Consider the following 26,454-nt stretch of genomic DNA (forward strand, 5'->3'; position numbering starts at 1 on the left):
GAATATTTTCAGACCACAAGTAACTGAAACCTTCAGAAACCAAATTGTGAAAAAGAGGGATTACTGTAATCATTTATTTCTGTTTCTTGATCTGTTTCATGCCAGATTTAAATTCAATTGCATCGGAGACCCATGCAGTTTCCAATATTTTTTTAATACAAGGATCCTGTTTTCATGTTTAAAATTTTGTTAATATGAAGTAGCAATAAACTCAAACAATACATTTTAAATCTGATTGAATAAACATGTATGTTTATATAGATTCATGAGCCTCTGTAATAATTTCATGCTCTCACCCTACCCTTGCCCCCTAGCCCATGATGTTCAACTATGAACCTATGCTGTTGAGTTTATCTGGCTGGTGAGCTTAATCCATAGAACGTGATTTTGACACATGATTAGTGTGGACACAGTGGTTATTTGAAGACACACTTCCTCCCTAATATGAATGGCCCCAGGAAAGCCTGGAGAGCGTGTGAAATGTGTGAACCCGTGTTCCATATGGTAGCAACCAGAATTTCTAGTTCCACAAAAAAAGAAAGAAATTATAATAAATAAACTTAAAAGTTGAGAGGAAGGAGTCTGAATCTGACTAGAAGTTTGGGAAGTACAAGTAAGGCAACCACTGAGGATTTTGTAAATCTAGAATAAAAGGCAACTGAATAAAACAAAAACAATGGAGGTACAGTTAACAGTCGTAGTGAAGGTTGCTTGTGTCTTTTATCCTGCTCTATAGTAAGGTTACAGATGGCAAAAAAAGGCAAGACCTGAAAAAGGAAAACGTTTCTGGGTAAAGATAAAACCGTATTGCTCTGCTTGAGCTCACAAAAGAGTTGCAAAGAACTTCAACTGGGGAGAGAAATGGTAGAGGATGGATGGAAGATTTGGCATTAGATTTGTGCTTGAATTTCATCTCTGCTATTAGCCTTGTCATGACTTTTTGCCTTTAAGTTAGTTACTTAACCTCTCTGAAGCTTGTTTGTTTGTTTTTGAAAAAAAATGTTCCTCTCTAGATGAAGATTAAAGAAGACAATTTCCACCAAATGTTGGACTCACTAAATATATTGTAGAAAGAAAGACTATCCTCTATTTATCAGGTTTATTTAGTTGTATAGTTGTATCCAAGCCTCATACCAGTAGAGTCCTTTTTTTATGCACAGAAAGAGAAACAAATAACACTTATGAAACACATGTACATTTTAATTCCTAAGCACATCCTCAAAAAATATTTTGTTATTAAACTGAACCCAAGTTCAGAGAATATCTCTGTCTGGAATTGTTCTTGTTGTACCAATTATCCTTATCTAAATTATAAGATAGAAGACTTCCTATCAGTGTCTTTTCCAAAAAGGAATGCCTCCTTGAACTTAACAACTGCTGGTTCCTTTCCCTTCGAAACATTCAAGATTGAGTCCCCTTTTAGTTGTAAATATCTGTGGGACCTTCAGTAGCCTTTTAAACTTAGATTCTTATTTGTAAAATGGAATGCTAATCCTTGCTCTGTCTACCTTACAGGGTTGTTGTATGGATCAAATGAGATAACGTTAGTATACATTCTTTGTGAACTAAAATGTATCACATAAGTCTAAGGAATTTCCATCACTGGTGTAGGTTGATCAACCACCTGTTTCCACTCAGTCCGTTCAGCAGAGAATCCCTACAGGCATATACTGTGCATTCTCATGATTTCTCTTTTCCTTTCCTGCACAGTTTGGAACTGAAGTGGTCTCATATTGAGTGGTCACAGACCGAATATGAAGTCTGTGAGAATGTGGGTGTGTTGCCCTTGGAAATTATCAGAAGGGGATATTCCATGGACTCGGCCTTTGTGGGTATAAAGGTAATGACTCTGAAATGTAAATTATCAAGCTAAAACTTATGTTGCTGGTTAGTGTCTTTCATTATTTTTTTTTTAGAAAAATTCAGAGTGACCAAGGAAATTTCAAATGGCAGGGAGATCCCACTATTCTGAAGATTCTAAGCACAAAACCTCCTTGTCCCTCCATCCATCATCTAGGTTTATAAACTCTGAGATATGATTTTTTAGTGTACGTGTTGCTGAAGCTAGCACAAGAGATATTATTATTATTATTTTGAGACAAAGTCTCGCTGTTGTCGCCCAGGCTGGAGTGCAATGGCACAATCTTGGCTCACAGCAACCTCCACCTCCCGGCTTCAAGCGATTCTCCTGCCTCAGGCTCCCGAGTAGGTGGGATTACAGGCACCTGCCACCACACACCGCTAATTTTTGTATTTTTAGTGGAGACGGGGTTTCACCATGTTGGCCAGGCTGGTCTCGAACTCCTCACCTCAGGCGATCCATCCACCTTGGCCTCCGAAAGTGCTGGGATTACAAGCGTGAGCCACCTTGCCTGGCTGAGATATTAATTTTTAAAATACGTTTTTAATTTTGAAAGCTGTTATTTGTTTCTATAAACTCTTTAGACTTTGAGGTTTTATTTCACAGGAAACTATATTCAACTTTGTGAACTTGGGCTGAACTCTGCTTTAGAAAGAGGCGTTGTATGCAAGACATTCTGTGGGGTACTCAGAGCAAATTTCAGTCCCAAGAGGCTTTCTCTTAGTATGCACCTCAGTCACTTCCCATGGACTCAGTTGATGAGGCAAATAGGCAGCTTAAACCCATCTATCTTAAGAGTTGTCCAAGCCATACAAAATTAGGAGAGCATATACTAATACAGACACCCTGAAATATAAAGAATTTTCAGTTAACCACTTCTAGATCAGTCAACTTGCTATTTCTTTTCATTGATGTGACCCGTGAAGCACAACCTATGGCTTCTAGAGTTGAAGAATTTTTTTTTAGGAGTCATTATAACAAGAGCGCTTCAAGAGAATGAGAGCATGAAACACTTGTACATACTAATGATGGACAATGAGCTGTAAGGACTCCCCCCCATCCCCCTGCCATCTGATGAAAAAGGCACTGGTATTAGCTTCTGAGGAAAAGTCCATTTCTGTTAAGTCTCAATTTAATAATGAATTCAAATCACCCTCAGAAGCCTGGGAACATAAATTTGACCATATCCAGGCTCAGTATTTATCTTTCCAGTGGACACAGGTTCTTTTTCCTAGATCTGTTGGTTACTTTTTTGTTATTAAGACAGGAGAAAACTTGGCATGCCCTATAGTTTTCCAGAAGATTGCTTATGGAATAAGGAAGAATCTGCCTGGATGGTTTTCTAATAATCTGCCAGTCCCCCATAGAAAGCACCATATGCTCTAGGCTGGAGTTTTGGGCCACGCCACCATTCACCTTGCCAGGTAGAAAGAACAGGCATGGTGTTACATGGAACCTCACGCTTATTTATGCTGAAAGTGCACAACAAACCTGCCAGCTGAGTGTGCAGGCCTTCATCAAGCACAGTCCCAGAGTCTTTCAGGACAACTCTACCCTGAGCACAACCTGCAGCCTCACACTAAAGCTTGGCTGCTTGATTAGGAGCAGGGAAAGAGGTGGTGCTTTCACCCTGTGTGGATTGCTCTGGTTTGAATTGTGCACCTTCACCTGACTGATTTCTCCAACCACCTTGCCTCAGACTGTTCCTTTTCCCACATAGGATTCTGTAAACTCAGTGGTAGTAAATACTAGGTAATTGCACATGCAAGAACCATGCAGGGAAATGCAACTTCCAGCATATGGTGGATACAGGTGTACAATGAGCTGCCTTTTCACAATGAAAGGTGGTTCCAGAGGAGACTTGGCATTGTAGACAAAGAGCAAATGGAAGCTTAGGAAGTAATACCCCCTTTTCCAGCAAACTGTTTCTACTGCTAACCAATTAATATATGAGGGGGCCTTTGATTTGAAATGGACATATTGTCTGGGGCCATAGAAGTAGGAATTTTTCAGCTTTTCATTATGCACTTCATTCTTTTGTAAGAAGGTACAGAAATATATTATCCCATGTTCCTGACTATCTTAAACATCTAAAAATATGCACAAGTAACAGCTGCCTGTTATGCTTGCACAGAGTTCTCATTTGATGACTTATTTTTCAAATCAGCCAAAGACACTTTTTTTTTTTTTTGAGATGGAATCTCACTCTGTCACCCGGGCTGGAGTGCAATGGCACCATTTCGGCTCACTGCAACCTCCACCTCCCAAGTTCAAGCTATTCTCCTGCCTCAGCCTCCCCAGGAGCTGGGATTACAGGCGGCTGCCACCACGCCTGGCCAATTTTTTTGTTTTTGGTAGAGACGGGGTTTCACCATGTTGGCCAGGTTGGTCTTGAACTCCTGACCTCAGTGATCCACCCACCTCGGCCTCCCAGAGTGCTGGGATTACAGGCTTGAGCCACTGTGCCAGCCCAAGGATACTTCTTAACATGTGTTTGGGCACTCTTTGGGTGGAATTCAAGGCCATGACTTCAGAGCGCTAAAATCGCCTCTTTGGTTTTTAGACTTGGAGCTGGAGCTGAGAAGCAGGGGTGTGTCAATAGTCTCCTTAGACCAGGGCATTTTTGTTGTTGTTTTAAAACACCTACCTGATGGGGTCCTTGGAAGTCCTTGGTTTTGGGTGTGGATCTCCTTTATCTGGCTGTTCACCAGGTCTGCCAGTTCCACAAAACTCTCATGTTTGTGAAGAGCGATGGTTTCATCCAGACAGGAAAATGAACCAGATGTGTTTGAGTTAATCTAGTCTAAAGGCTTTCAGTGCCCTGGAGCTTGCAGGATACCTCCAAGCTAGCTGACAATCATCACATAGGTTGTCAGGGGTACCTGCTTTTTCTTCTCCTCTTCAATTTTCTCCCTCCTTTTCTTTTGAGGGACTATTTTAAAACCAAATTGGGGTAGAAGGAAGGTAATAAAATTGTGCTTGCAACAAAGACAAAAATATAGTTTAAAATTCATGTTCCTTTCTTCAATAACTAAATCATTTATGAAGGAAAAACCAAACAAAACAAAAGCTTTCCTTTCCGTTGACATTAGCCTAGCAAAAAGTCAACTTTAAGGAAAATCCATGTTGCCTGGATCCCAAATGGCTTATATAATTTTTTTTAAAACTCTACTTAATATTAAAAACAGATTTAAGAGCATGAGTTTAGTCTAGTATGAGGGAGAATAGCTGTTTCTCTATTGTAGAATATTTATTTTTAATTTTAAAATATTTTTTTTCCCTCCTAAGGTCAACCAAGTGTCAGCTGCAGTTGGAAAAGATTTCACCATGACTCCATCTAAACTGATTCAGTTTGACCCAGGTACATTTTGTGTCTGCAGTTTGTTTTATGTGTTTTGTTTTGTTTTTTGTAGGCATGTCTGGAGATTGTAGAGAAGACAGAATATTACACAACTTTGGCCAACTAGAAACTCCTCAGGGAGCCATACCAGCCCACTCTAAAAGAGAGGTGCTTGTATTTGAGGTTTTGCCCTTATTTTTTTATAACAAGTGAATTTTGATTTCAAATGAGAAGAAAGATTATAATAAATATGACATATCAAAGCAAACATCCAAGACAATCCAGAAAAAAATACGGTCATTTAGAAATTATTTGAAGTTCTAACACAATCCTGTTATAGTTTAATTGCCTCAGATTTTTAATGAAAATTTTCAGAATGTTATGTTTATATGGATTCCTAAAGGGCATTTCTAAATGATCCCTCATGGAATAGATTGATATTAGGAGATTCCAGGGGAAATTATTATTTGGTTAAGTAGCACTTATTTTGTTTTAAATTTGTGGAAAAATTTTGCTAGGTGCAAGTGGAAATAAAAAAGGCTGGTACTTGCTCTCAAGGGTGTTCCATTGTGTGAGAAACACAGACAAGAAAACACTCACTGATGGTGCACTGGGACCCAAAAGATGAGCTGTTGTTTGGGCTAAGAGAAATCTTGGAAGACTTCCCAGGGGAGGCAGTATTTTAGCATTTAGATGAAGAAGAAAACTCCAGGATGAAGGACTAACACAAAAGCACCAACACACCTTTGGGGAACTGTGCCTAAAGCTGAGGCTGGAGCCTGGCCGTGTTTCCCTGGCTTCTGTGGATAGGACAGGTAGCTCTGCCTCACTCACTGCATGCCACTCTCCATTTCCCTGGAGTTTGAGATGGATCTGAATCAAATGTGGGGGCTTGGGAGCGGCAAATACAATGGGCCTGGAGAAGCAGACAGGACTGTGGCTTTGTGCTTTCCTGCCAAGGAGATGTTCTGCACACTGAGAACACTCCTCTAAGTGTGAACTATTGACATCATCTGCCACTAACTCATAAAGGGTCGAGCAAAGGCAAAAGAAAATGGCCTAAGTACCAGCACCACCTCAAAATTGTCTGTCTTAATATCAAACACAGAAAAGAAATGGCTTTCTGCAGTTCACTGCGAGTAGCATGATGCTTGAGGACTGTGTTCGTTTCTTAAGGCTGTCATAACATGGCATCAAACACTGGGTAGCTTGAAATAGAGACATCGAGTGTCTCAGTTCTGGAGGCCAGAGGTCCAAGATCAAGGTGTCAGCATGAAGGATTACTTCTGAATCGATTCTGTGCCTCTCTTCCATGCTTTTGTTGGCTGGGTGGCAAACTTTGGCATTCTTAGCGTCTGCTGCCTCACCCCCATCTCTGCTTTCATCTTCACGTAGTGTTCTCCTTGTGTGCATGTCTGTGTTATAAAGTCCTCGCCCCTTTTTTTCTTTTTTGAGATGGAGTCACGCTGTGTCACCCAGGCTGGAGTGCAGTGGTGCAATCTCAGCTCACTGCAACCTCCGCCTCCCGGGTTCAAGCAATTATCCTGCCTCGACCTCCCGAGTAGCTGGGACTACAGGCACACACCACCACACCTGGCTAATTTTTTGTATTTTTAGTAGAGACAGGGTTTCACCATATTGGCCAGAGTGGTCTCGAACTCCTGACTTTGTGATCTGCCTGCCTCAGCCTCCCAAAGTGCTGGGATTACAGGCATGAACCACTGTGCCCAGCCAAGTCCCCCTTTTTATACAATACCAGTCATAATGGATGAGGAGCCCACCTTATTCCAGTATGACCTCACATTAACTAATTACACCTGTAATTACCCTAGTTCCAAATAAGGTCACATTCAGTGGTACTGGGAGTGAGGACATGAATTTTTTAGAAACGCAATTCAGCCTATAACAGTGAACCTTCACTTCGACATGCGAAAATCTGTATTTTGTTTTTGGCCTCCTTCCTGTGATATTTAACATTCTAACTCACATAAGCTGGTTCTTCCGGCTGACCTCCTTTTGTGGGAAGAGATCCTGTTATATATGGGAAAGATTCCTGTTATTTATGTGCTGTTTACTCCCACACTGGTACAGGCTCTTGCGGCCAACCCAACAATCCCTACAACGAAAGGGTGAGATGATTTGCACTATGTCCCTTCCTACTTCATGTTAAGGCAGTTCCAACTTTTCCATTTCTTGAGTCTTTGCCAAATGTCATCTTCATAATTTGAGGTCTGTTTGCTACAAGATCAGGAGTAATTTTGGCTGCTAGTAGGTTTCCAGGAGCCCATCAGGTGCTCTGTTTGGACTGATAGGAACTAGAATGTGTCACACTAGAAGAGACTCTGAAATCTATCTCTTGGAGATTCCACTGGATAAGATAAATACCCATTTGTCTAGAAGAGCTCACATGCTGTTTTGAGTAGATACTAATGACTTCTGGGGGCTCTAAATAATCTTATGATTTTAGATATGATTTAGACAATTTAAGAAATAATATAAGCATATCTTATAAATTAAGAAAAAAAATTGGCTGTTCATTGTTTTGGAATTTATTAACCCAGAAGCAGTTTTACAAACTGAAATCTTGCTTTAGAGAATTTTGAAGTTCTCCATGTCCACAGGTCCAGTAAATATTTACTCCTATCTCATTAATCCTTGCGTCTTCTGGGTCTGGTGTCCCCGTCCCCATATCCACCCCTTTTACCAAGGGAAATCAATTTGTTTCTTTTAAAATGGCAGCTTCCATGATTGGGTGAAGAAACAGAGTGAACAACCGAAGACAGTGGGATGCCGTAAGGTTTGAGAACTCTTATGTGGGAGCTGGAAGAAAGCTTGCCTTGAAGTTGCAACTATGCTACCAAACCAAAAAAATACCAACCAAACAAAAGCAAACCCTAACTACTTTGCATTCAGCTATTGTGACTAGTCTTGAGTGGATATAAAAATACTCCTAAGAAAATGATTGTTTTACTTTAAAATATGCATTATTGAAAGGCTTGCAGCATTCTTAATTGATACTTCATCATTCCTTAGAGTCAAAATGTTTTCCAAGGGAAAGGATCTCTAATGTGGCATTTACTAAAAAATATTGAGAAAATGTCTTTCAATAGAGAAATCTGCTTTGCAGGAAAACATCCAGGAACTCACCTACTCTGTAAAGTGGAATATGTCTGCATAAAATGACACCTCTCTTTTCTCTTCAGCACCTTTTGTTTTGTGGGAACAGGGAGCCAGTCCAAGCCTTCTGAAAATGCTTGTATATCTCAGGGACTTAGCAAATACTTTGCACCTTGAAAGTGAAAGAGGAAGGGAAAAAATGATAAAGTTTTTACTTCCAATCTCATTAACCTAAAGAGTTAGTCCTCTGTGCACACCTGGAAGGCATAGAAACCAAGTTGGAATGCACACAAACAAATCAGAAGCACTTAAATGAGACTCAAAAGATATTTTCTCTAACTCCTAACCATCTGGTTCTACTCTGTAAGGTCCAACAAAAACCTCAAGTTTTTTGTCTTTTGTTTGTTTCTTTGTTTGGGGGGTACTATAATTTTTTAAAAAATTAACCTTAAAATAAGAGAGTCGGTTGGGAGTTGGAAATATTTTTTGTATTGGATTTTATTTACATAATGCTTAACTTTATGGTCTTTGAGGGTCAAAAGCAGTTCTCCAAATACTAATAATCATATTATTCATATGCTTTCTTCATTGACCACCTCTTACCTTTTCATGCCAGTTGTATTACAGCAGCTGTCTATGTGGTCTCCAAACTTCTAGCCTATCTGTCTATCTGCCTGGATCTCCAGACTTTCTCACATAACACACTGAGGTTCATTTTGCTAATCCACTTTCAGTTTGTGACTTCTTTGTTCAAGAACCTTTCTTGTTGCCTATGTTGTAAAGTCTGAATCTGGCCAGGTGCCCAGGGCTCTCTGCAGTCTGGCTACAAATAATCTTTGCAGCCTTATGGCCTCCTGTCTACCCATGTAACCTCTCTATTCCAGCCAGCCAATTCACTCACCCTTCCCGAGTCAAGACCTCTACTTCGCTATCTTTCTGTCTTTACTTATGTTGTTTTCCCGTTTCCTCCCTCCTAATCCTTTCACTTCTAAAGCCCACATTTATATAGGCTCTACAATCTATTCTGTGTCTTTTAGTAGGTAAACATACATAGCTTTCAATAATTATTTGACTTTTCTGGTTTTGCTTCTGCCTCCTCCAAAAGATTTTAAGCTCCTTTTGATCAGGGCTTGGCTTATGTTACACCTCTGGTATTCTCCATAGCATCTAATGCAAAGATAAGCATATCATAAGTACAAAATATATATTTTGATGTATTGATTTATCCATCCATGAGATGGGAATTGTATGGTATTATTATACATACTAGATGCTTCAACTTCTGCGTTTGCAAAGGCTGTGAACGTAATTAAGAACTCAGTACTGAAAACTTAATAAATTAGCTGTCAGCCTGTTTTTTAATAAAATACAATTATTCCAAATACACCTAATTTTTTCCCCTCTAAGTGCAGCCAGCCAAAAGTAGAAGAAGTGGATAGCTTCACCTTTCCATTGACTTCTGTTGAGGATTGAAGAGACTGATTAGATCACGAGATCTATGTGAGGCATACCTTCAAGAAAGAGGCTACCATATAGATGGACAGTTGAGAGGTATAAGTCTGCAGAAGGCAATCTGCAAGATAAAAGAGTCGTTTTTTGGAGATGGGGACAAGGTCTCACTCTGTTGCCCAGGCTGGAGTGCAGTGACACATCCTGAGCTCACTGCAGCCTTGACCTTCTGGGCTCAAGCGATCCTCACACCTCAGCCTCCTGAGTAGTTGAGATCACAGGCACGTGCCACCACGCCCACCTAATTTTTGTTTTTGTTTTATTGTAGAGACGGGGTTTTGCTCTGTTGGCCAGGCCGGTCTCAAACTCCTGAGCTCAAGTGATCTTCCCACCTTGGCCTCCCAAAGTGCTGGGATTACAGTTGTTTACCACTGCGCCCAGCCAAGAGTTATATTTTTAAGAGAAGACTTTCTAAAAAGTTTAACTGTATTATATAGAGGGGCTTAAAGGAGTAAAAACACTCAAATAGCCAATGAGCAAATGGCAGAGTAAGCTTTTCTAACTTAGCTAAGAAAAGTTAAATCATAAGTTTACTGTGTTTATTCCTCTTAAACTTGAGCCTTCTTTCTCCACTTAAAAGTATTCCCTTTACTTCCTTCCACCACTTGTTCTTCTAAATAAACTCAGGGGACATCCTATGATCCACATCATGGAAACTGGTCAGGATGAGATCATCTCAGAAGTTTCTTCTTACAATCTTAATATTTTGTGTATCTGGGGTTGCTTTGTTTCCCATCTTGGTGTTGACAGGATGGCTGGGATATGTTTGTAATGTCAAAACTGTTTTGTATAATATTAAGTTCACAAAGTTACTGTGAACCAAGCTTGATTGTAACTTCATGAATAGAGGCAGCCAGAAAGAGGGAAAAAATTGGCTCTATTTCTAGAACCCCCAGCCCATAAATTCTCTCTAGGAGGATATCAAACTACTGAGTATTACATCATCAGAAAAAGCATTTGTGGGCTAGAAAGATCTCAGGAAGTGGGGAAGCCGATGCAGGCAGCTGTCTTTAGAAATGATTAAGAAATCAATCATTTCAAGGGTTCCATGAATAGCATGAAGTACCATCCAATAATCACTTCTGTCTGCATCAACAGCTTAAGATTTTTTAAACTATTAAGATTTTGAGATTGCAACACTTGTTTATTCTTAAGAAGAGAAAGGACAGGTTGGGAAAATAATTAAGTCTTGGATCTCATCTAATAACCATTTTTTTTAATCCCTTGCATACTGCAGCTTACTTTTTTGTTACAGTGTTTGCATTTAAACGGAATCATCATTGTCCAAGAACAAATGTGGTCTTTTCATATTATTTGGGAGAACAGCAGGACTTCAGTGAGTTGGTAGCAGTACAATAGCTCACTCCGGCTACTGCAGTCAAGCTGTAGACATGTTAATTAATATATTTCTCTGACACCTAGGTGATTGAAATAGCAATTAAAGAGTAATTAAAATGTTTACTTCTTGTAGGAATGTCAACTAAGATGTGGAATATAGCAATTACCTATGACGGATTAGAGGAAGATGATGAGGTCTTTGAAGTAATTCTGAACTCCCCTGTGAATGCAGTTCTTGGCACAAAGACAAAAGCTGCAGTGAAAATTTTGGACTCAAAAGGAGGTATTCTTTTGATCCTCATCTTGAAATTAGGAGCGGTCCTGGCGCTGTAGCTCTTGCCTTCAACAGCCAATGTGCTTGATAACACCTTCAAATCAAAATGCTTAATTTCTTGTCAAGAAAGCACCCTCAGTTGTGATGTAGGCCCTTTATTCTGGTTTCTGCTTCATGTGGTTTTCCTCCTGCTAAGAACGATCACTTGAGAAAAGCAACAAGTCAATGCCGTAGTTGTTTTTTCCTACCCATTTGTTGTTCTCATTGAGGGGGAAACAGTGTTGGTGAGAATCTATCGACAATTATTTTCCCCCAGAGTCTGTAGAGCTGTAATTATCTTTCTCTGTTAAAGAGCACTCTTAATGCCTAAAATCTGAGCCCCCACTGTAGTGTGACCAGGAAAATTCTAAGAGAGGAAGGAATTGGAGAAAAATAGATGTGAAAGATGCAGCTGGCTTGGGAATTTGGGAGCAGCTGGAGAATATTAATGAATGACTTTGGATGGCAGCGCCAAACAGGTCCTGGATTGTCTATGCTAAAGAACAACCTGTGAACTAAATAAAGACCAGCCAGACCCTTTGGTGCTCTGATTTTTTTTTCCACCAAATGCCTTTTAGTTACTTGTCTTTTTAGCATTTGACAAGTGTTCGTACCATACTCAATCTTACACTCCCATTTTTATACCTGTCATGCCCTATGATCCATATTTTTTTCTTGCCTGGAATCTATTATCTTCTCTTCTCTTTCTTACTCTATAAAAAAAAATGGGACCTCCCCTCTTTTCTTTATAATATCCTTGTTTCCGCAACATCTCTCCTCACTACCTTTCCTCACCAAATTTATTTCTTTTCCAGTAGAATTTTCTGGTCACATGAAGTACACAAAATACATGACATACACACCTTATATATGAAATATAAAATACCCAGACAAGGGTTTTGCCCTCAAATTTTTTATGCCTTCCCAGAAATACTAATTGGTGAGGTTTCCAATCGGAGCCACTCTATTAAGATTTACTGGGTCTTTGTTCTGTAGCAACTAAGAGAAAAGTTTTATAAATACTGCTTAATTCTATGACATCGTTAAGTAAATCCAGTTTCTACCGCTAGGAAATGATTACTTTAAAGTGCTTGTGGAATAATGCTTGATCAGTGAATAAACTTTTATATTGGGGAATACTATAATAAGAGAAGTGAGACTTTCCCCCAGTATATGATATGATTATAAAATCACAACAGTGATTTTCATTTGGGGTTTATGAAATTGATTTCATGACTTTATAATCACTCAATAGATGTGCAGACGGGCACAGCTTTCCTGGATGTAAACTGATGAAGAGTAAAGGAGTTTCTGGCAAATGGTGAAAAGGCAACATCTGGTGGGAAAACCATCCATCTAGGTTTAATGACAAGCTGCTCCAGGAGCTGTGTCAATGTGATCCCTTATCTGTTTGTGTAAAATGAACTGACCGCCTGCCATCTTGCATGCCTCCAGGACAATGCCATCCTTCATATTCCTCCAACCAAAGCAAACACAGCACATGGGAGAAGGGCATTTGGCGTCTGCTGCCCCCAGGGTCTTCCTCATCCACCACTTCTGGTTCCTTTCATCTGGAAAGAAGACCTCTTCCATCTTCCATGCAGCTAGCAGTCACCAGGGGAGACATCCTGCGGAGCTTTGATTCTACAGATCTTTCTCAAAGGAAGCTTAGGACCCGTGGGAATGGCAAAACAGTAAGGATGGGGACCTTCTGGGAAATGATGTGCAGAATACATATTAAAAGATCAGAAGATATTAATAGGTATTCTGAAACACTGAAGAAGCTGTTTTGATTCTCATAGTGAATGGGGGCCATGGTTCCTTGCACAGTTATGCAGTGCCTTCTGTATACAAAGATCTTGAGGCTGCCTTGCTTCTTTAATTGTACTGAAGTGATAGATACGCTGATTCATCCATATGATTTCTGCTTTGATTCCTTTTGTGACCAAGACAAAAAGGGAATGATCCATGACCCTGAAATAGAGTGAGATGAAATGATGCAATTGGGTGTGGAAGCCATGGCTTTGATCTTATTAACACAGCATTCTAACCATTGCATACTCTCATATGTGCACACACGTGTGTGTGTGTGTGTGTGTGTGTGTGTGTGTGTGTGTGAGTTCTTGGGCCTCTGTGTACTATAGATATACCAAAAAATAAAGATGTATTTTTTCCCTGACTGGAACTGTGTATGTGTGAATCCACACAACAATCATAAATTCTAATTAGGCCTAGTGATTTTTGAAATTCCAATGATTTGGGCATGGAAAATCTTAAGATGCATATGTTTTGTAATTGTTCAGGCATTAGCAAGATCTTGGTGGTTTTGCCCTATTGCTAGTTATTAGTCAATCCAATTCTGTTCATATTTTGTTCTCTGTTAATTTCAGGTTCGTCCACTCTCTGTTTATAGAAATGGAACAGACATCATCTATAATGTAAGTGTAGTCACAGAATTGCTACATTTCTTATATGTATGGATGCAAGTATTTAATGAAACTGTTATTTTATATTTTTTATATTTATATATTTCTCTCAAAAACTTGTTTCGAAATTAGAGGCTTGGGTGTTCAGAGAAACAAATCCTCTTATCTTTTTGCTTTGAATTTTTGAATTGCTCATTTTTTTGTTTGCTATCTTGATGTTGTTTTTTCCTTATTGTTGTTGATTGTTGGTTTCCTCAAGTATCATGGGATAGTTTCCTTGAAACTGGAGGATGACAGTTTCCCAACTCACAAAAGGAAGGCCAAAGTATCCATCATTAGTCAGCCACAAAAGACAATCAAAGTGGCAGAACTACCTCAAGAAGATAAGGTGGAATCCACAACTGACTCACACTTCCCCAGACAGGTATGAAAATCTTTGTTCTTTCTTATTCACCTTATAACAAGTTGTTTGCTGGGCCATAAACACCCTTAATTCACAAAATAGCCTCCAAGGTTGGGGGGATAGTTTACCCAACACAAATGCTTCCCAACAAATGAAGACCCAGAGGAGGTGAATGTGTGAGCAACTTTCCTTAAGTCAATTCTAAATTGCTAAATTGCCTTTCCTTCCCAAAGGACCAGGTGCCCTCATTTCCAAAGAACTGCACTCTGGAATTAAAAGGACTCTTCCATTTTGAAGAAGGCATCCAGAAGCTGTATCAGTGCAATGGGATTTCCTGGAAAGCCTGGAGTCCCCAAACCAAGGTAGGAGACAGGCTGAGCAGCCAAGCACTTTTACTCACAATGTGCTCTATGATAAGCTAATAAAGGGGAACGATCTGGTGCATGACTCAACCCATGCTACATCTTCCTGCCATTGTTACAACTTGAAGGCCAAGAGGAAAAAATGGCCCAAAGTGGCTTTTAAAAATCACAAAATACGTTAGTTAAATCAATACCATTTAAGAAGATATTTACTTGTTTTGTTCAGTTATCAGAATGTCAAAGTTGTAACACTGAAACATTGCTGACTGTGGTAGTGTTTTCTGTAAGAAGCCATTGCATTTCTCAAGATGAAGAATTGGGATTAGGGCTGACTCCCTTTGCGGTGACGAAACTACTTGACTGAAGTTAGGGAACTCGTAGGACTCCTTATGCTGAGCCCACTCCAGATTGTAAAGACCATCATGATATGAACACAGACAACTGTTTTTCAGGATATGGAAGACAAATCCTGTCCAGCCGGGTGGCACCAGCACTCAGGCTACTGTCACATCTTGATCACAGAGCAGAAAGGCACCTGGAATGCGGCTGCCCAAGCTTGCAGGGAACAGTAAGGCACCCTATTGCACATTTGATTGATGTTTTCTTTTCTCTGTTTCTCTATTTTCTCATGGAAGCGGAGAGCTGCTTCATTCATTCAACAAATATTGAGTGCCTAATATCTGCCTGGCATTGTTTTAGGATCCCCGAGGGAGTTCCCTAGTTCAGAATGGACTTGTGATGGGCCTTGATAATGTATTTGGTTGGTGCAAAAGTAATTGCAGTTTTTGCCATTACTTTTGCACCAACCTAATACTTGACTGAGCTCTTTTCTGTTAAAGCTGCACCATTGCCATGTTTCTTTTTCTTTTATTTTCTTTTCCTATCTCAGTCTTTGTGAGGAACTCAGAAGGAGATTTTCTGAGTCAGCAGCATTGCAGTTTCTTTTTTTATGTGATAAGAATTCCTGCCCATTTAATTGAAAGTATATAGTAATGAAAAGCCTTATAGCATCGGGCCTCTAGCAATGCGATTATATAGCAACGATTATAAAGCTGGGCAAGTGAGACAAAGGCTCACTGGGTAACAGAACATTCAATAATGGATGACTTATGGTCAGAGAATGACAGCCAATGTATGTGTCCAGAAGGACTTTAAAAATGCATATGTACCTATCCCTGACCCTCCGTTTTGTTTGCCAATCTGGATATTATCTAAACAACACAATTAGACTAATATGCCCCATGGCTGGAAATTGAGACTAGGGAAGTCTCTGGTTATTATTCATCTGATCTTGTACTTCATAAAATTTAAAAAGTTATACACATCTAAAGACGCCATTAAGAAAATGAAAGAGCAAACCACATTCAGGAAAAGCTGTTCTCAAATCATAAACCCGATAAAGGTCGTAAACCCAGAAAATACAAACAACTTCAACAAATCAATGACAAAATGACGATTCAAACAATAGTAAATGATTTGGAGTCTTCGCAAGAGTAGATGTCCAGTTGGTCAATAAATAAATGAAAAGGTGCTGAAAACTGTGAGATATTAGGTAAATGAAAATGAAAAGCACAGTGAAATACCACTTCACACCTACTAGAATAGTTCAAAGTGTAAGTATGACAATCCAAATTTGTTTTTAATTTTTGAACTTTTATTTTAAGTTCAGGAGTAAATGTGCAGACTTGTTACCTGGGTAAATGTATGTCATGGGGTTTGTTGTACAGATTATTTCAACATCCAGGTATTAAGCCTAGTACTCATTAGTTATTCTTCCTGATCTTCTTCCTCCTCTCACCTTCCACACTCCAATAGACCCCAGTATGCGTTGTTCCCCTCTGTGTGTCCATGTGTTCTCATCATTTAGCCCTCACTTATGAGAACATGCCGCATTTGGTTTTCTGTTCCTGCTACAGATATTAGTTTGCTACAGATAATGACCCCCAGCTCCATCCATGTCCCTGCAGAGGACATAATCTTGTTCTTTTTTATGGCTGCATACTATTCCATGGTGGACAATACCACATGTTGATAAAGATGTAGAGCAAATAGAATTCTCGTGTGTTGTTGGTGGAAGTGTAAAATGGTACAATCGCTTTGTAGAACTGCCTAACAGTTTCTTATAAAGTTATATGCATCTACCCTATGACCTGACATTTTCTACTCCTAGGTGTTTAACCAAAAGAAATAAAAATATATACTAAAAAAGCTTCATAAAAATATTGTATAACTTTATTCATAATAATACTAATTTGGGTCATTTGTTTTTTGCTATTGATGTTTAGAAATACTTGATATTTTCTCCATCAGCAAGAGAATAAATTTTTGATAAATTATTTTATAAGTGATGGAATAAACTACTGAAACCTCCAACAATGTAGATAAATCAAAAATAGAATGTAGAAAGCAGTCCTACACAAAAGAATACTTATTATATGATTCCATTTATATAAATAAGAGAATCTAATCTATGTTGTTAGAAATAAAAAATTGTTATCTCTGGTAAGATTGTGGAATGACTAGAAAATAGCACAAGGTAACGTTCTAAAGTAAGAGAAGTGTTCAATGTCTTATTCTAAGTGGTTATTAAATGGATCTATATACAACTGGCAAAAATCATCAAATTGAGTATTTAAAAATCTATTCATTTTATTATATGTAAATTATACCTAGATTTTTTTTAAAGCCAATAAAATGTTTTAAAAGTGTGTTTAAAAACTGGTGAAACCACCTTTTTCTTCACTGGTGTATTTCATGTTCTAACTGTGAGTAGAGTCACCAGAGAGGTTAATCAGTGGCTTTCAGGGTTTTCTTTGTTGATAAGTTTGTGGTATCAGATAAGATAAAATATTAAAATTTTTACAAATAATAATTACTTTAAATATATATATTTCCTTAGTGCTACATGTTAAAGAACAAATAAGACATTCTTCCATCATTAAGATGGTTAAGATGTTAAAATGAGGCCGGGCGCGGTGGCTCACGCCTGTAATCCCAGCACTTTGGGAGGCTGAGGCGGGCGGATCATGAGGTCAGGAGATCGAGACCACGGTGAAACCCCGTCTCTACTAAAAATACAAAAAATTAGCCTAGTGTGGTGGCGGACGCCTGTAGTCCCAGCTACTCAGAGAGGCTGAGGCAGGAGAATGGCCTGAACCCAGGAGGCGGAGCTTGCAGTGAGCCGAGATTGCGCCACTGCACTCCAGCCTGGGCGACAGAGCGAGACTCCGTCTCAAAAAAAAAAAAAAAGATATTAAAATGACATCTTAACTAGATGTCATTTAGTTTGTCTTAATGCATTGAAAGCTCCAATAGAAGTAGTGGTATTGGTCTTTTTTTCTCATTGAGGAAAGCGCTTTGATGTTGATCAAAAGCTATCTAAACTAGCAAGAAGAAGATTGCAGTATGCAACAACAGGGAGAATACTATGATGTCTCTGCTTACAAAATTAAGGGAAAGAGTAGTTATACTCCAGCCAAAGTTATCAACATTAAATGATTGCTGGGATTTGTTGATACAATGTAGATGAACAGAACAGAACTTCCCACCTTGAAGTTTAGAAGCAATCTTTTGTTCATCTTCCAGTGGTTCTTAAAGGACAATGCAAGTAACTGGTCTATAATGAAGCTTTCATTGGTTCTTAATGTATGAGAAAAATAAGGACAGTATGTATTGAGAAATATCTTTCCATTCAGTCATAGATGCTGGTGTCACGTGGCAAGTGTGTTTTTTTAAAGGACTGTTCTTTATTCTGAGATTATAACAGTCTAGTTTTTTATTGTCAAAAACCACTTTTTATGAAATAATAGCAACTTACAACATTGTCGACGCCCTCATGTTGACAAACCTACATCAGTCTCCCATCATCTTTTGTTTTCATTTTATTGTTCCATCTATTAATAATTGTGAATAGGTTCTATCGGTGAGTAGCAACGAGTTCTTCACCTATCTATGAATACTGTACCATTTGATCATCATAATAATAAACCTAAGGCCTAAATTAATTTAAAAGCATAGATACTTTCTCATGCACTTAATCTAAGATTTCATCTGCAGCTTGGTTTTAAGCACCTTCACCCATGACCCTTTTATATTAGCCTGACTGTAGTTCTACATGCCTCCTTGTCAATAATGTCTGACTTTTATATTTATAGTATATGAAATTGTTTCACATGTGTTAGCTTATTTGATCCTTCCATCACTTCTATTATCTACAGTTTACAGATTTATTTTAAAAAGAGGCTCAAGGAAGCAAAATCACTTGCTCACAGGCATACAAGGAAGTAAATGAAAGAGATAGAATTTAGTTTTTCATCTTTATAGTCTCTAAAACAGGTCCCCTAAGCATAGCAGGTTTCTCATCATAGATGTACTGACAAGTATGTCTATTTTAACTATGTGTTGAGGTAACCCAAAGTAGATTTTCAAAATTATGTGTTAATAATTGTTTTTCTCTCACTGCAAACACATATTAAGATTTTTATTAAATTATGGACCCTAAGTTTCCTTTGGATTTGAATCAAACTAACCTTTCAAGGCAAACCTAGGGTATGATCAAATTCCTAGTTTATAGATTCATTCATTTAACAAATATTTCTGAAAGTCCTTTACAGAGGGTCATTCACAACACCCATATTTCCATAAGGACAGCAAATTTTGCTTTATCCTTTGTCCCTAACCAGATTGCTAACTCAACTTAATCTTTATCTCCAGTCTTCTTTCCTCCCCAGTGGTGTTTTATTATTTTTCTAAGTCAAAGGAGCCAGACTCCTAGATTATGCGCTTCTTGAATTTACATATTGTAATCTCATCTGCTCATTTCCTCAGGCAGTCATTGTACATTTGGTAATTCTATTATTATAGAGCATTATCTATGAAGCCATTTTGTTTTCCCACAGGAGTGTCTGGAACCCCTGCTGGCCTATCCTTAGAGTTACCCTGAAATCTACCTATACTTAATCAAAAATTTTCAGAGAAGTAGATGTTTATTTCTATAACCAGAAAAATTAAAGCTTCTGTTTCTAATTCTATACTACAAATACTTGTGTATGTGTACCTATTTATAATTTTATATCCATATATACACCTATACAGATAATACCCACCATATTTTATATGTATGTGAGCATAAAATAAAAGGAGTGATATTTTTATAAAATAATAAACATATGAATACCAAAATGTTTCTTTTGTGAATAACTGTGCTCTTAACATTTTACCTATCTTGAAGCAGAGCTATCTTCCCATCTCACTCTTGCTTTTTGGAGAGTCAAAAAGAAAACCGAAATTGTACTTGAGCAGCTAAAATGGATTTTCCCAAGTTTGTTTTAAAGATAGCTTCAGGAATCTTCAAGCTAGAGAAGATGTTAAATATCCTTGAATAAAACCCATTATATCCTGATGCTGAAGTTGAGGCTGCAAAGTTAGGGAATTTCAGTAAGCGAATTAGTTCAGTAAGAGAATTAGGGAATTCAGTCAGGGAATTAAGGGGTAATCAGAAAGTGGAACCCTGGTCTCTCATGCTCTGTACAAAATGTCATAATGACTGGGAGAGTATCTCGAGCCGTCCCTCAGCTTATATTTAACACAAGTTTCATATTGTGTGTTCTAAGCCTACAGCACATTAGAATGACCATGTTGGATGTGATGGGGAGGGGAGGAGAGGAGATGCCTCATCATACCTGCTGTAACTGTCAGACAGGAGCTGAGAGTCAACAATGTCAGAGCCAAGTCACAAAACTCAATCCAGTGGTCTAAGGCCATTCAGTGGAGGGCAAAGAGCCTTATATATCTAAGAAGGCCTAGAAATCATCATTGCATCAGACAGCAGCAAAGTACTATTATTAGCAGGGGGAAAATCATTTAAAAATAGACAAATTATGTTCACCATATCTAGTCTGGAAAAGCAGAGAAATAGATCTGAATTTTGAAAAGACATAGGCAAAATGAATAAAATTAAAGTCAACAGCTAACTAATCTAATGTGTTGCTAATTTTGTTTCCTACTTTTCTTTTCATATCAATGGATATTAACCAGGCAAAAAGATCATGGTGATTTAATTTTTTTCCTTGATTTTTTAAATGTTTAAAATTATTTTTTAAAATTTAATTTTATGTTTAATTGACAAATAATAATTGTATGTATTTGTGGGGTACAGTGTAATGTTACGATACATGTATACATGATATATTTGTTTCTTGTTTGAAACTTTGTTTTTTTATTTTTAAAGAAGAAAGAAAGAATGACTTAGTGGCTTTTTACTTAAAGCATTTTTAAAGAGGTTTTAATGAGCACTGCTGGGGAATTAGGCACAATCAAATATTGCTTCTAGGAATAACTCAGCTAGCTGCAAAAATAATTTATAAAAAATTCTGTTTTGTGAGAAATATTTTACATATGTTTATAAAAACAAGTGCTGTAATTTCTATGCATTATATGAAGGTTTGACAGTTGGGGCTATACTCATTTCATTGAGTGTAATGAAGGAGTCATAATAATATGTTTATTTGGCCAAACACACTAAGCTCCAAATTTAAACCTAAAGTAAGTTTATCTAAATAGTTTGGGTTACCTTACTCATCAAATTAACTTGGTATTTGCCAAATTTATACCAGCTAGAAATACACTTATGAGAAGAATAGTATTTTGTCATTAAATAATTTTTTGTATAAATGTTTTTATTTTATTTATTTATTATTATTATTATTATTATTATTATTATTATTATTATTATTATACTTTGTTTTAGGGTACATGTGCACAATGTGCAGGTTTGTTACATATGTATCCATGTGCCATGTTGGTGTGCTGCACCCATTAACTCGTCATTTAGCATTAGGTATATCTCCTAATGCTGTCCCTCCCCCCTCCCCCTACCCCACAACAGTCCCCGGAGTGTGATGTTCCCCTTCCTGTGTCTGTGTGTTCTCATTGTTCAATTCCCACCTATGAGTGAGAACATGTGGTGTTTGGTTTTTTGTCCTTGTGATAGTTTACTGAGAATGATGGTTTCCAGTTTCATCCATGTCCCTACAAAGGACATGAACTCATCATTTTTTATGGCTGCATAGTATTCCATGGTGTATATGTACCACATTTTCTTAGTCCAGTCTATCGTTGTTGGACATTTGGATTGGTTCCAAGTCTTTGCTATTGTGAATAGTGCCGCCATAAACATACGTGTGCATGTGTCTTTAGAGCAGCATGATTTATAGTCCTTTGGGTATATACCCAATAATGGGATGGCTGGGTCAAATGGTATTTCTAGTTCTAGATCCCTGAGGAATCGCCACACTGACTTCCACAATGGTTGAACTAGTTTACAGTCCCAGCAACAGTGTAAAAGTGTTCCTATTTCTCCACATCCTCTCCAGCACCTGTTGTTTCTTGACTTTTTAATGATGGCCATTCTAACTGGTGTGAGATGGTATCTCACTGTGGTTTTGATTTGCATTTCTCTGATGGCCAGTGATGATGAGCATTTTTTCATGTGTTTTTTGGCTGCATAAATGTCTTCTTTTGAGAAGTGTCTGTTCATGTCCTTCGCCCACTTTTTGATGGGGTTGTTTGTTTTTTTCTTGTAAATTTGTTTGAGTTCATTGTAGATTCTGGATATTAGCCCTTTGTCAGATTAGTAGGTTGCAAAAATTTTCTCCCAATTTGTAGGTTGCCTATTCACTCTGATGGTAGTTTCTTTTGCTGTGCAGAAGCTCTTTAGTTTAATTAGATCCCATTTGTCAGTTTTGGCTTTTGTTGCCATTGCTTAGTAATTGTTATAAGTAGGCAGTTGCTGATTTTCCGAAAAGATGTTTGAAACCTATTGTTTATGTTTTAAAACCTACTGATATTTTAAGCTATAAAGCCCAGATATTATAATAAACCATCACTTTCTTTGATGTCACCTACCCCCACCCTGCAGATACTTTTTAAATAAAACTGCACTATTAAAATCTTAGAAAGTTCTTTTTAAATACATGCTTTTTTGTGTATTTTTAACTTATTTTTATTTCTGTTATGCATTTCGTATCAGCAGAAATGTTAACTGCTTGTTGCTGATACTCTCATTTTCATTTGCATGTAGATACCTGGGCAACCTTGTAACCGTATTCTCCAGGCAGCACATGCGGTGGCTCTGGGACATTGGTGGGAGAAAGTCCTTTTGGATAGGCAAGTATCTGGGAGGGAGGCTGCACTGAGGAGGGAGGCAAGGACATGAAACAAACAGGCACCACCACCCTGCTACTCCCTTCCATGGGTTAAATGATTGTGGTTTACAATAATGGCAACCAATAGATCTAGCCATTTATCTTTTAAAACTCATCTTAAACCTTTTTTTTTGACATAATACTTTCATTTTTAGACATCTATCCCAAAGAAATAAATAGGGATGTGGTCAGATTGACAGGCAAGAAAATTCAATGCAATAACATTTCTAAAAGTAAAAAATTAGAAATTATTATGACTGAAGAATGGTTAAATAAATTATAGTATAGCCACATGAAGGAATATGTAAGATTTAATGTTTTGTAAGCCGTTAAATAATAGACATGAAAAATTGCGTTATGTTTATTTATTAATTCATTTAACAAATATATGTTGGATGCACATTATATTACATATAAAATGTAAAGTGTATTCCATTTATGGCAAGGTGCAAAGTGAAAATGCAGGGTCCACATCCATATAAAGTATGAAATAATTTAGAATAAAAACAATTATATGCATGTGGTGTATGTATAAATGTAAATAAATTATATATTATATATGTATATAAATATATATAATATTTACATATTGGAATATATACATATATTCATATATATATATATGTACACATATATATATTCCAAATAATTAAAAATGACTTACCTCCAGTCAAGAATTATAGGTAGGCTGGATATGGTGGCTCACGCCTGTAATCCCAGGACTTGGAGAGACCAAGGCTGGAGGATTGCTTGAGCCCAGGAGTTCAAGATGAGGCTGGGCAACATAATGAAACCTTGTCTCTATGAAAAATTTAAAAATTAGCCAGCCATGGTGGCAGCTAATAGTAGTCCCAGCTACTTGGGAGGCTGAGGTGGAAGGAGTGCTTGAGGCTAGGAAGTTGAGGCTGCAGTGAGCCGTGATTGTGCCACTGCACTCCAGCCTCGGCAACAGAGCAAGACCCTGTTAAATCTAGGTGATTTTAATTTTATTCCCTCTTTTCTGAAGTCTTATTAATTTCTACAGTTTTAACAATAATAACAAATCTTTTTTTTTTTTTTTTTTTTTTTTTTTGAGACAGAATCTCACTTTGTCGCCCAGGCTGGAGTACAGTGGTGCGATCTTGGCTCACTGCAACTTCCGCCCCCTGGGTTCAGCAATTCTCCTCCCTCAGCCACCTGAGTAGCTGGGATTACAGGTGCCCGCTACCACACCTGGCTAATTTTTGTATTTTTAGTAGAGACGGGGTTTCACCATGTTGGCCAGACTGGTCTCGAACTCCTGACCTCAGTTGATCCACGCGCCTCGGTCTCCCAAAATGCTGGAATTGCAGACATGAGCCACCATGCCCAGCCAAATAACAAATCTTTTTAAACCACTTTAGAAGCAGAATTTTCTGGGCACATCAAAGTCAGTATCCCCACTACTTGTCTTTAAAGGCATTGTATTTGAGGGAACTGTAATAGTTCCCTCTCTTGGCTTTTCAATATTTCTGCAGTACTCAGTGGGTCCCTAAATTCTGAAATGAACCGAGTATTAAGAGACAAGCTGGAGGATAAGTTTTCTCTACATCCATAATGACTCATTGTAAGGCTCTGTCCTCACAATATGCTTAGGCATAACGTCATCCAGTCAATAATTCAGAGAGGCCATTCCTAACCAAAAGTATTTCATTTGATTCCACCCAAAAATACTGACTGAAAATCAGTTGGGGGAAGGTAAAATGTTATGTATCTAGGACTGTCACGGTCAAATTTGATTTGGGGAATGTCGGATCATGCTATGGCAGGGAGTTCCTTTCTCATTTTATTCTTTTTTCTATTATGAAAAAGAGTGAGTAGGGGAATGCTTAAGAAAATATTACAGAAGCTTTACAACATTAAAGTGTAATTTGCAGAATTTGCCAGTGGAGGTAGAGGGGCAAGTCTAGAAAATCTGCTTTTTATTGGAATTGTAGCAGATTGAAACATCTTAACCTCCCGACTCAAAATAATACATAGTAAGCCACTTTCAAATATGAAAACCAGGACATTTAAATAATGAGGAAGAAGAATAATAGGCAAGAGAATATCTGTTTCCCTGTGATAGGAGTTCTGCACATAGGATGATATGAATAATAATAATAGCTGCCATTTATTAAACACTTATATATGCCAAGAGCTTTACATGCATTATCTTTTTTAATCCTCAAAACAACCCTAGATGTACTATTTTTATGCCCACTCCTTAGATGAGGAAACTAAAACTCAGAGAGGTTGAGTAACCTGCCCAAAGATGCTCATCTAGCAAGTAAGTGGTGGAGCTGGAATTGGACTGGGATTTGTTTGACCCTTTGTGTCTTAGAGTATTCCAAGTTCCTATCCCTTGTTTTAGAATCTGGGCCCACACTTGCATGTGATAACTGAGCTTAGAGCAACAGTTGGATATGATATCTAAGTATAAATGCAATAAAAGTAATTGGCACATTCTTTTGGTTCACATTAGGTTTGAATGACCAAGTGCGTGCTGGCCACTGGGAGTGGATCGGTGGTGAACCTGTTGCCTTCACCAATGGGAGAAGAGGGCCCTCTCAACGCTCCAGGCTTGGAAAGAGCTGTGTTTTGGTTCAAAGACAAGGGAAATGGCAAACAAAAGACTGTAGGAGAGCCAAACCTCATAATTATGTGTGTTCCAGAAAACTCTACATATAACAGACCCTACAGGTGGCCACCTGGAATTTGTCACCTATTTATTCACAGGATCTGTGAATATTGCTCCATAGAAAACAAATTGTTATGATTGAGTGGGTATACCTTTGTGATTCTGTCCAGTGAAAATGGAACATTTTTAGTAGTGCCAGAAAGATTGATAAATAAATATTTTTTACAAGAGAAGATACAGTTTTTGTATCTCAATACCTTTTAAAATAAATGCCAGCAGTATTATAAAGTGTAAGATTTGTTTATTCCAGAAGACCCTCACCCTTACCCCATTCCAAATCTCAGGGAGCACCAGTCTCATAGTCCTTGGATTTGCTTAAAAAATTTTTTTGGTCCCATTATCTCTAATGAATTTATTCTGAAATATATATCGTAGGTGCTCCTACCACTTTAGTCTGAGTGAAGCTAACTCTCCTAGTTCATTAAACCAAAGTTGAACTGCAAAGTTGTCCCTTTGGAGCCCTTTAAATGTGAAATCTAAGATTAGAGGCTGGGGTTGAAAAAGAGAATTTTCTATGACGAAAAAGACTTTACATGAAAGAATCTTGTAGGTGGATGCTCATCTACAAAGCTCTAGTTCAGGTAAGAATTCAGGGGGCTGCCTGTACTTCAGAGTTCTACTCATCACTATTCATGAAACAGATCTCCCATTCCAATTTGAATGTTGGCATTGTACCATCCCAAAGCTAATGATTGGGTTTCCCCAGCCTTACAGAGTCATGAGAAATTTCAAGTAACATAATCTCTTCCTCTGTGTTTATTGTACTGACAAGCATTTCTCAAGGACATTTGGGATAAAGAGTATGTATGAATGATGGCTGACATATGGAAGAAAAATACTGCTTCCTCAGAAGTGTCCTGATGAACTGTGCTGATGAACAGAG

The 26,454-nt window shown here is 38.0% G+C and overlaps 1 protein-coding gene across 2 annotated transcripts in view; it reads left to right on the forward strand.

Annotated features, from left to right (window-relative positions):
* Positions 1-25,744, forward strand: part of FREM1 (FRAS1 related extracellular matrix 1) — a 293,398-nt gene extending 267,654 nt beyond the window's left edge. For both annotated transcript variants that reach the window (XM_063609109.1, XM_055294213.2), the window contains 10 exons: positions 1,711-1,840; positions 5,150-5,222; positions 11,299-11,448; positions 12,934-13,172; positions 13,869-13,916; positions 14,164-14,328; positions 14,541-14,669; positions 15,122-15,237; positions 22,750-22,835; positions 25,356-25,744. In XM_063609109.1, the coding sequence (XP_063465179.1) occupies positions 1,711-1,840; positions 5,150-5,222; positions 11,299-11,448; positions 12,934-13,172; positions 13,869-13,916; positions 14,164-14,328; positions 14,541-14,669; positions 15,122-15,237; positions 22,750-22,835; positions 25,356-25,561 (1,342 nt within the window). In that variant the 3' untranslated portion in view covers positions 25,562-25,744. The remainder of the gene's footprint in view (positions 1-1,710; positions 1,841-5,149; positions 5,223-11,298; positions 11,449-12,933; positions 13,173-13,868; positions 13,917-14,163; positions 14,329-14,540; positions 14,670-15,121; positions 15,238-22,749; positions 22,836-25,355) is intronic.
* Positions 25,745-26,454: the final 710 nt, after the last annotated feature.

The sequence above is a fragment of the Symphalangus syndactylus genome, chromosome 9 (genome assembly GCF_028878055.3).
Source record: "Symphalangus syndactylus isolate Jambi chromosome 9, NHGRI_mSymSyn1-v2.1_pri, whole genome shotgun sequence".
Taxonomy (NCBI): Eukaryota; Metazoa; Chordata; class Mammalia; order Primates; family Hylobatidae; genus Symphalangus; species Symphalangus syndactylus.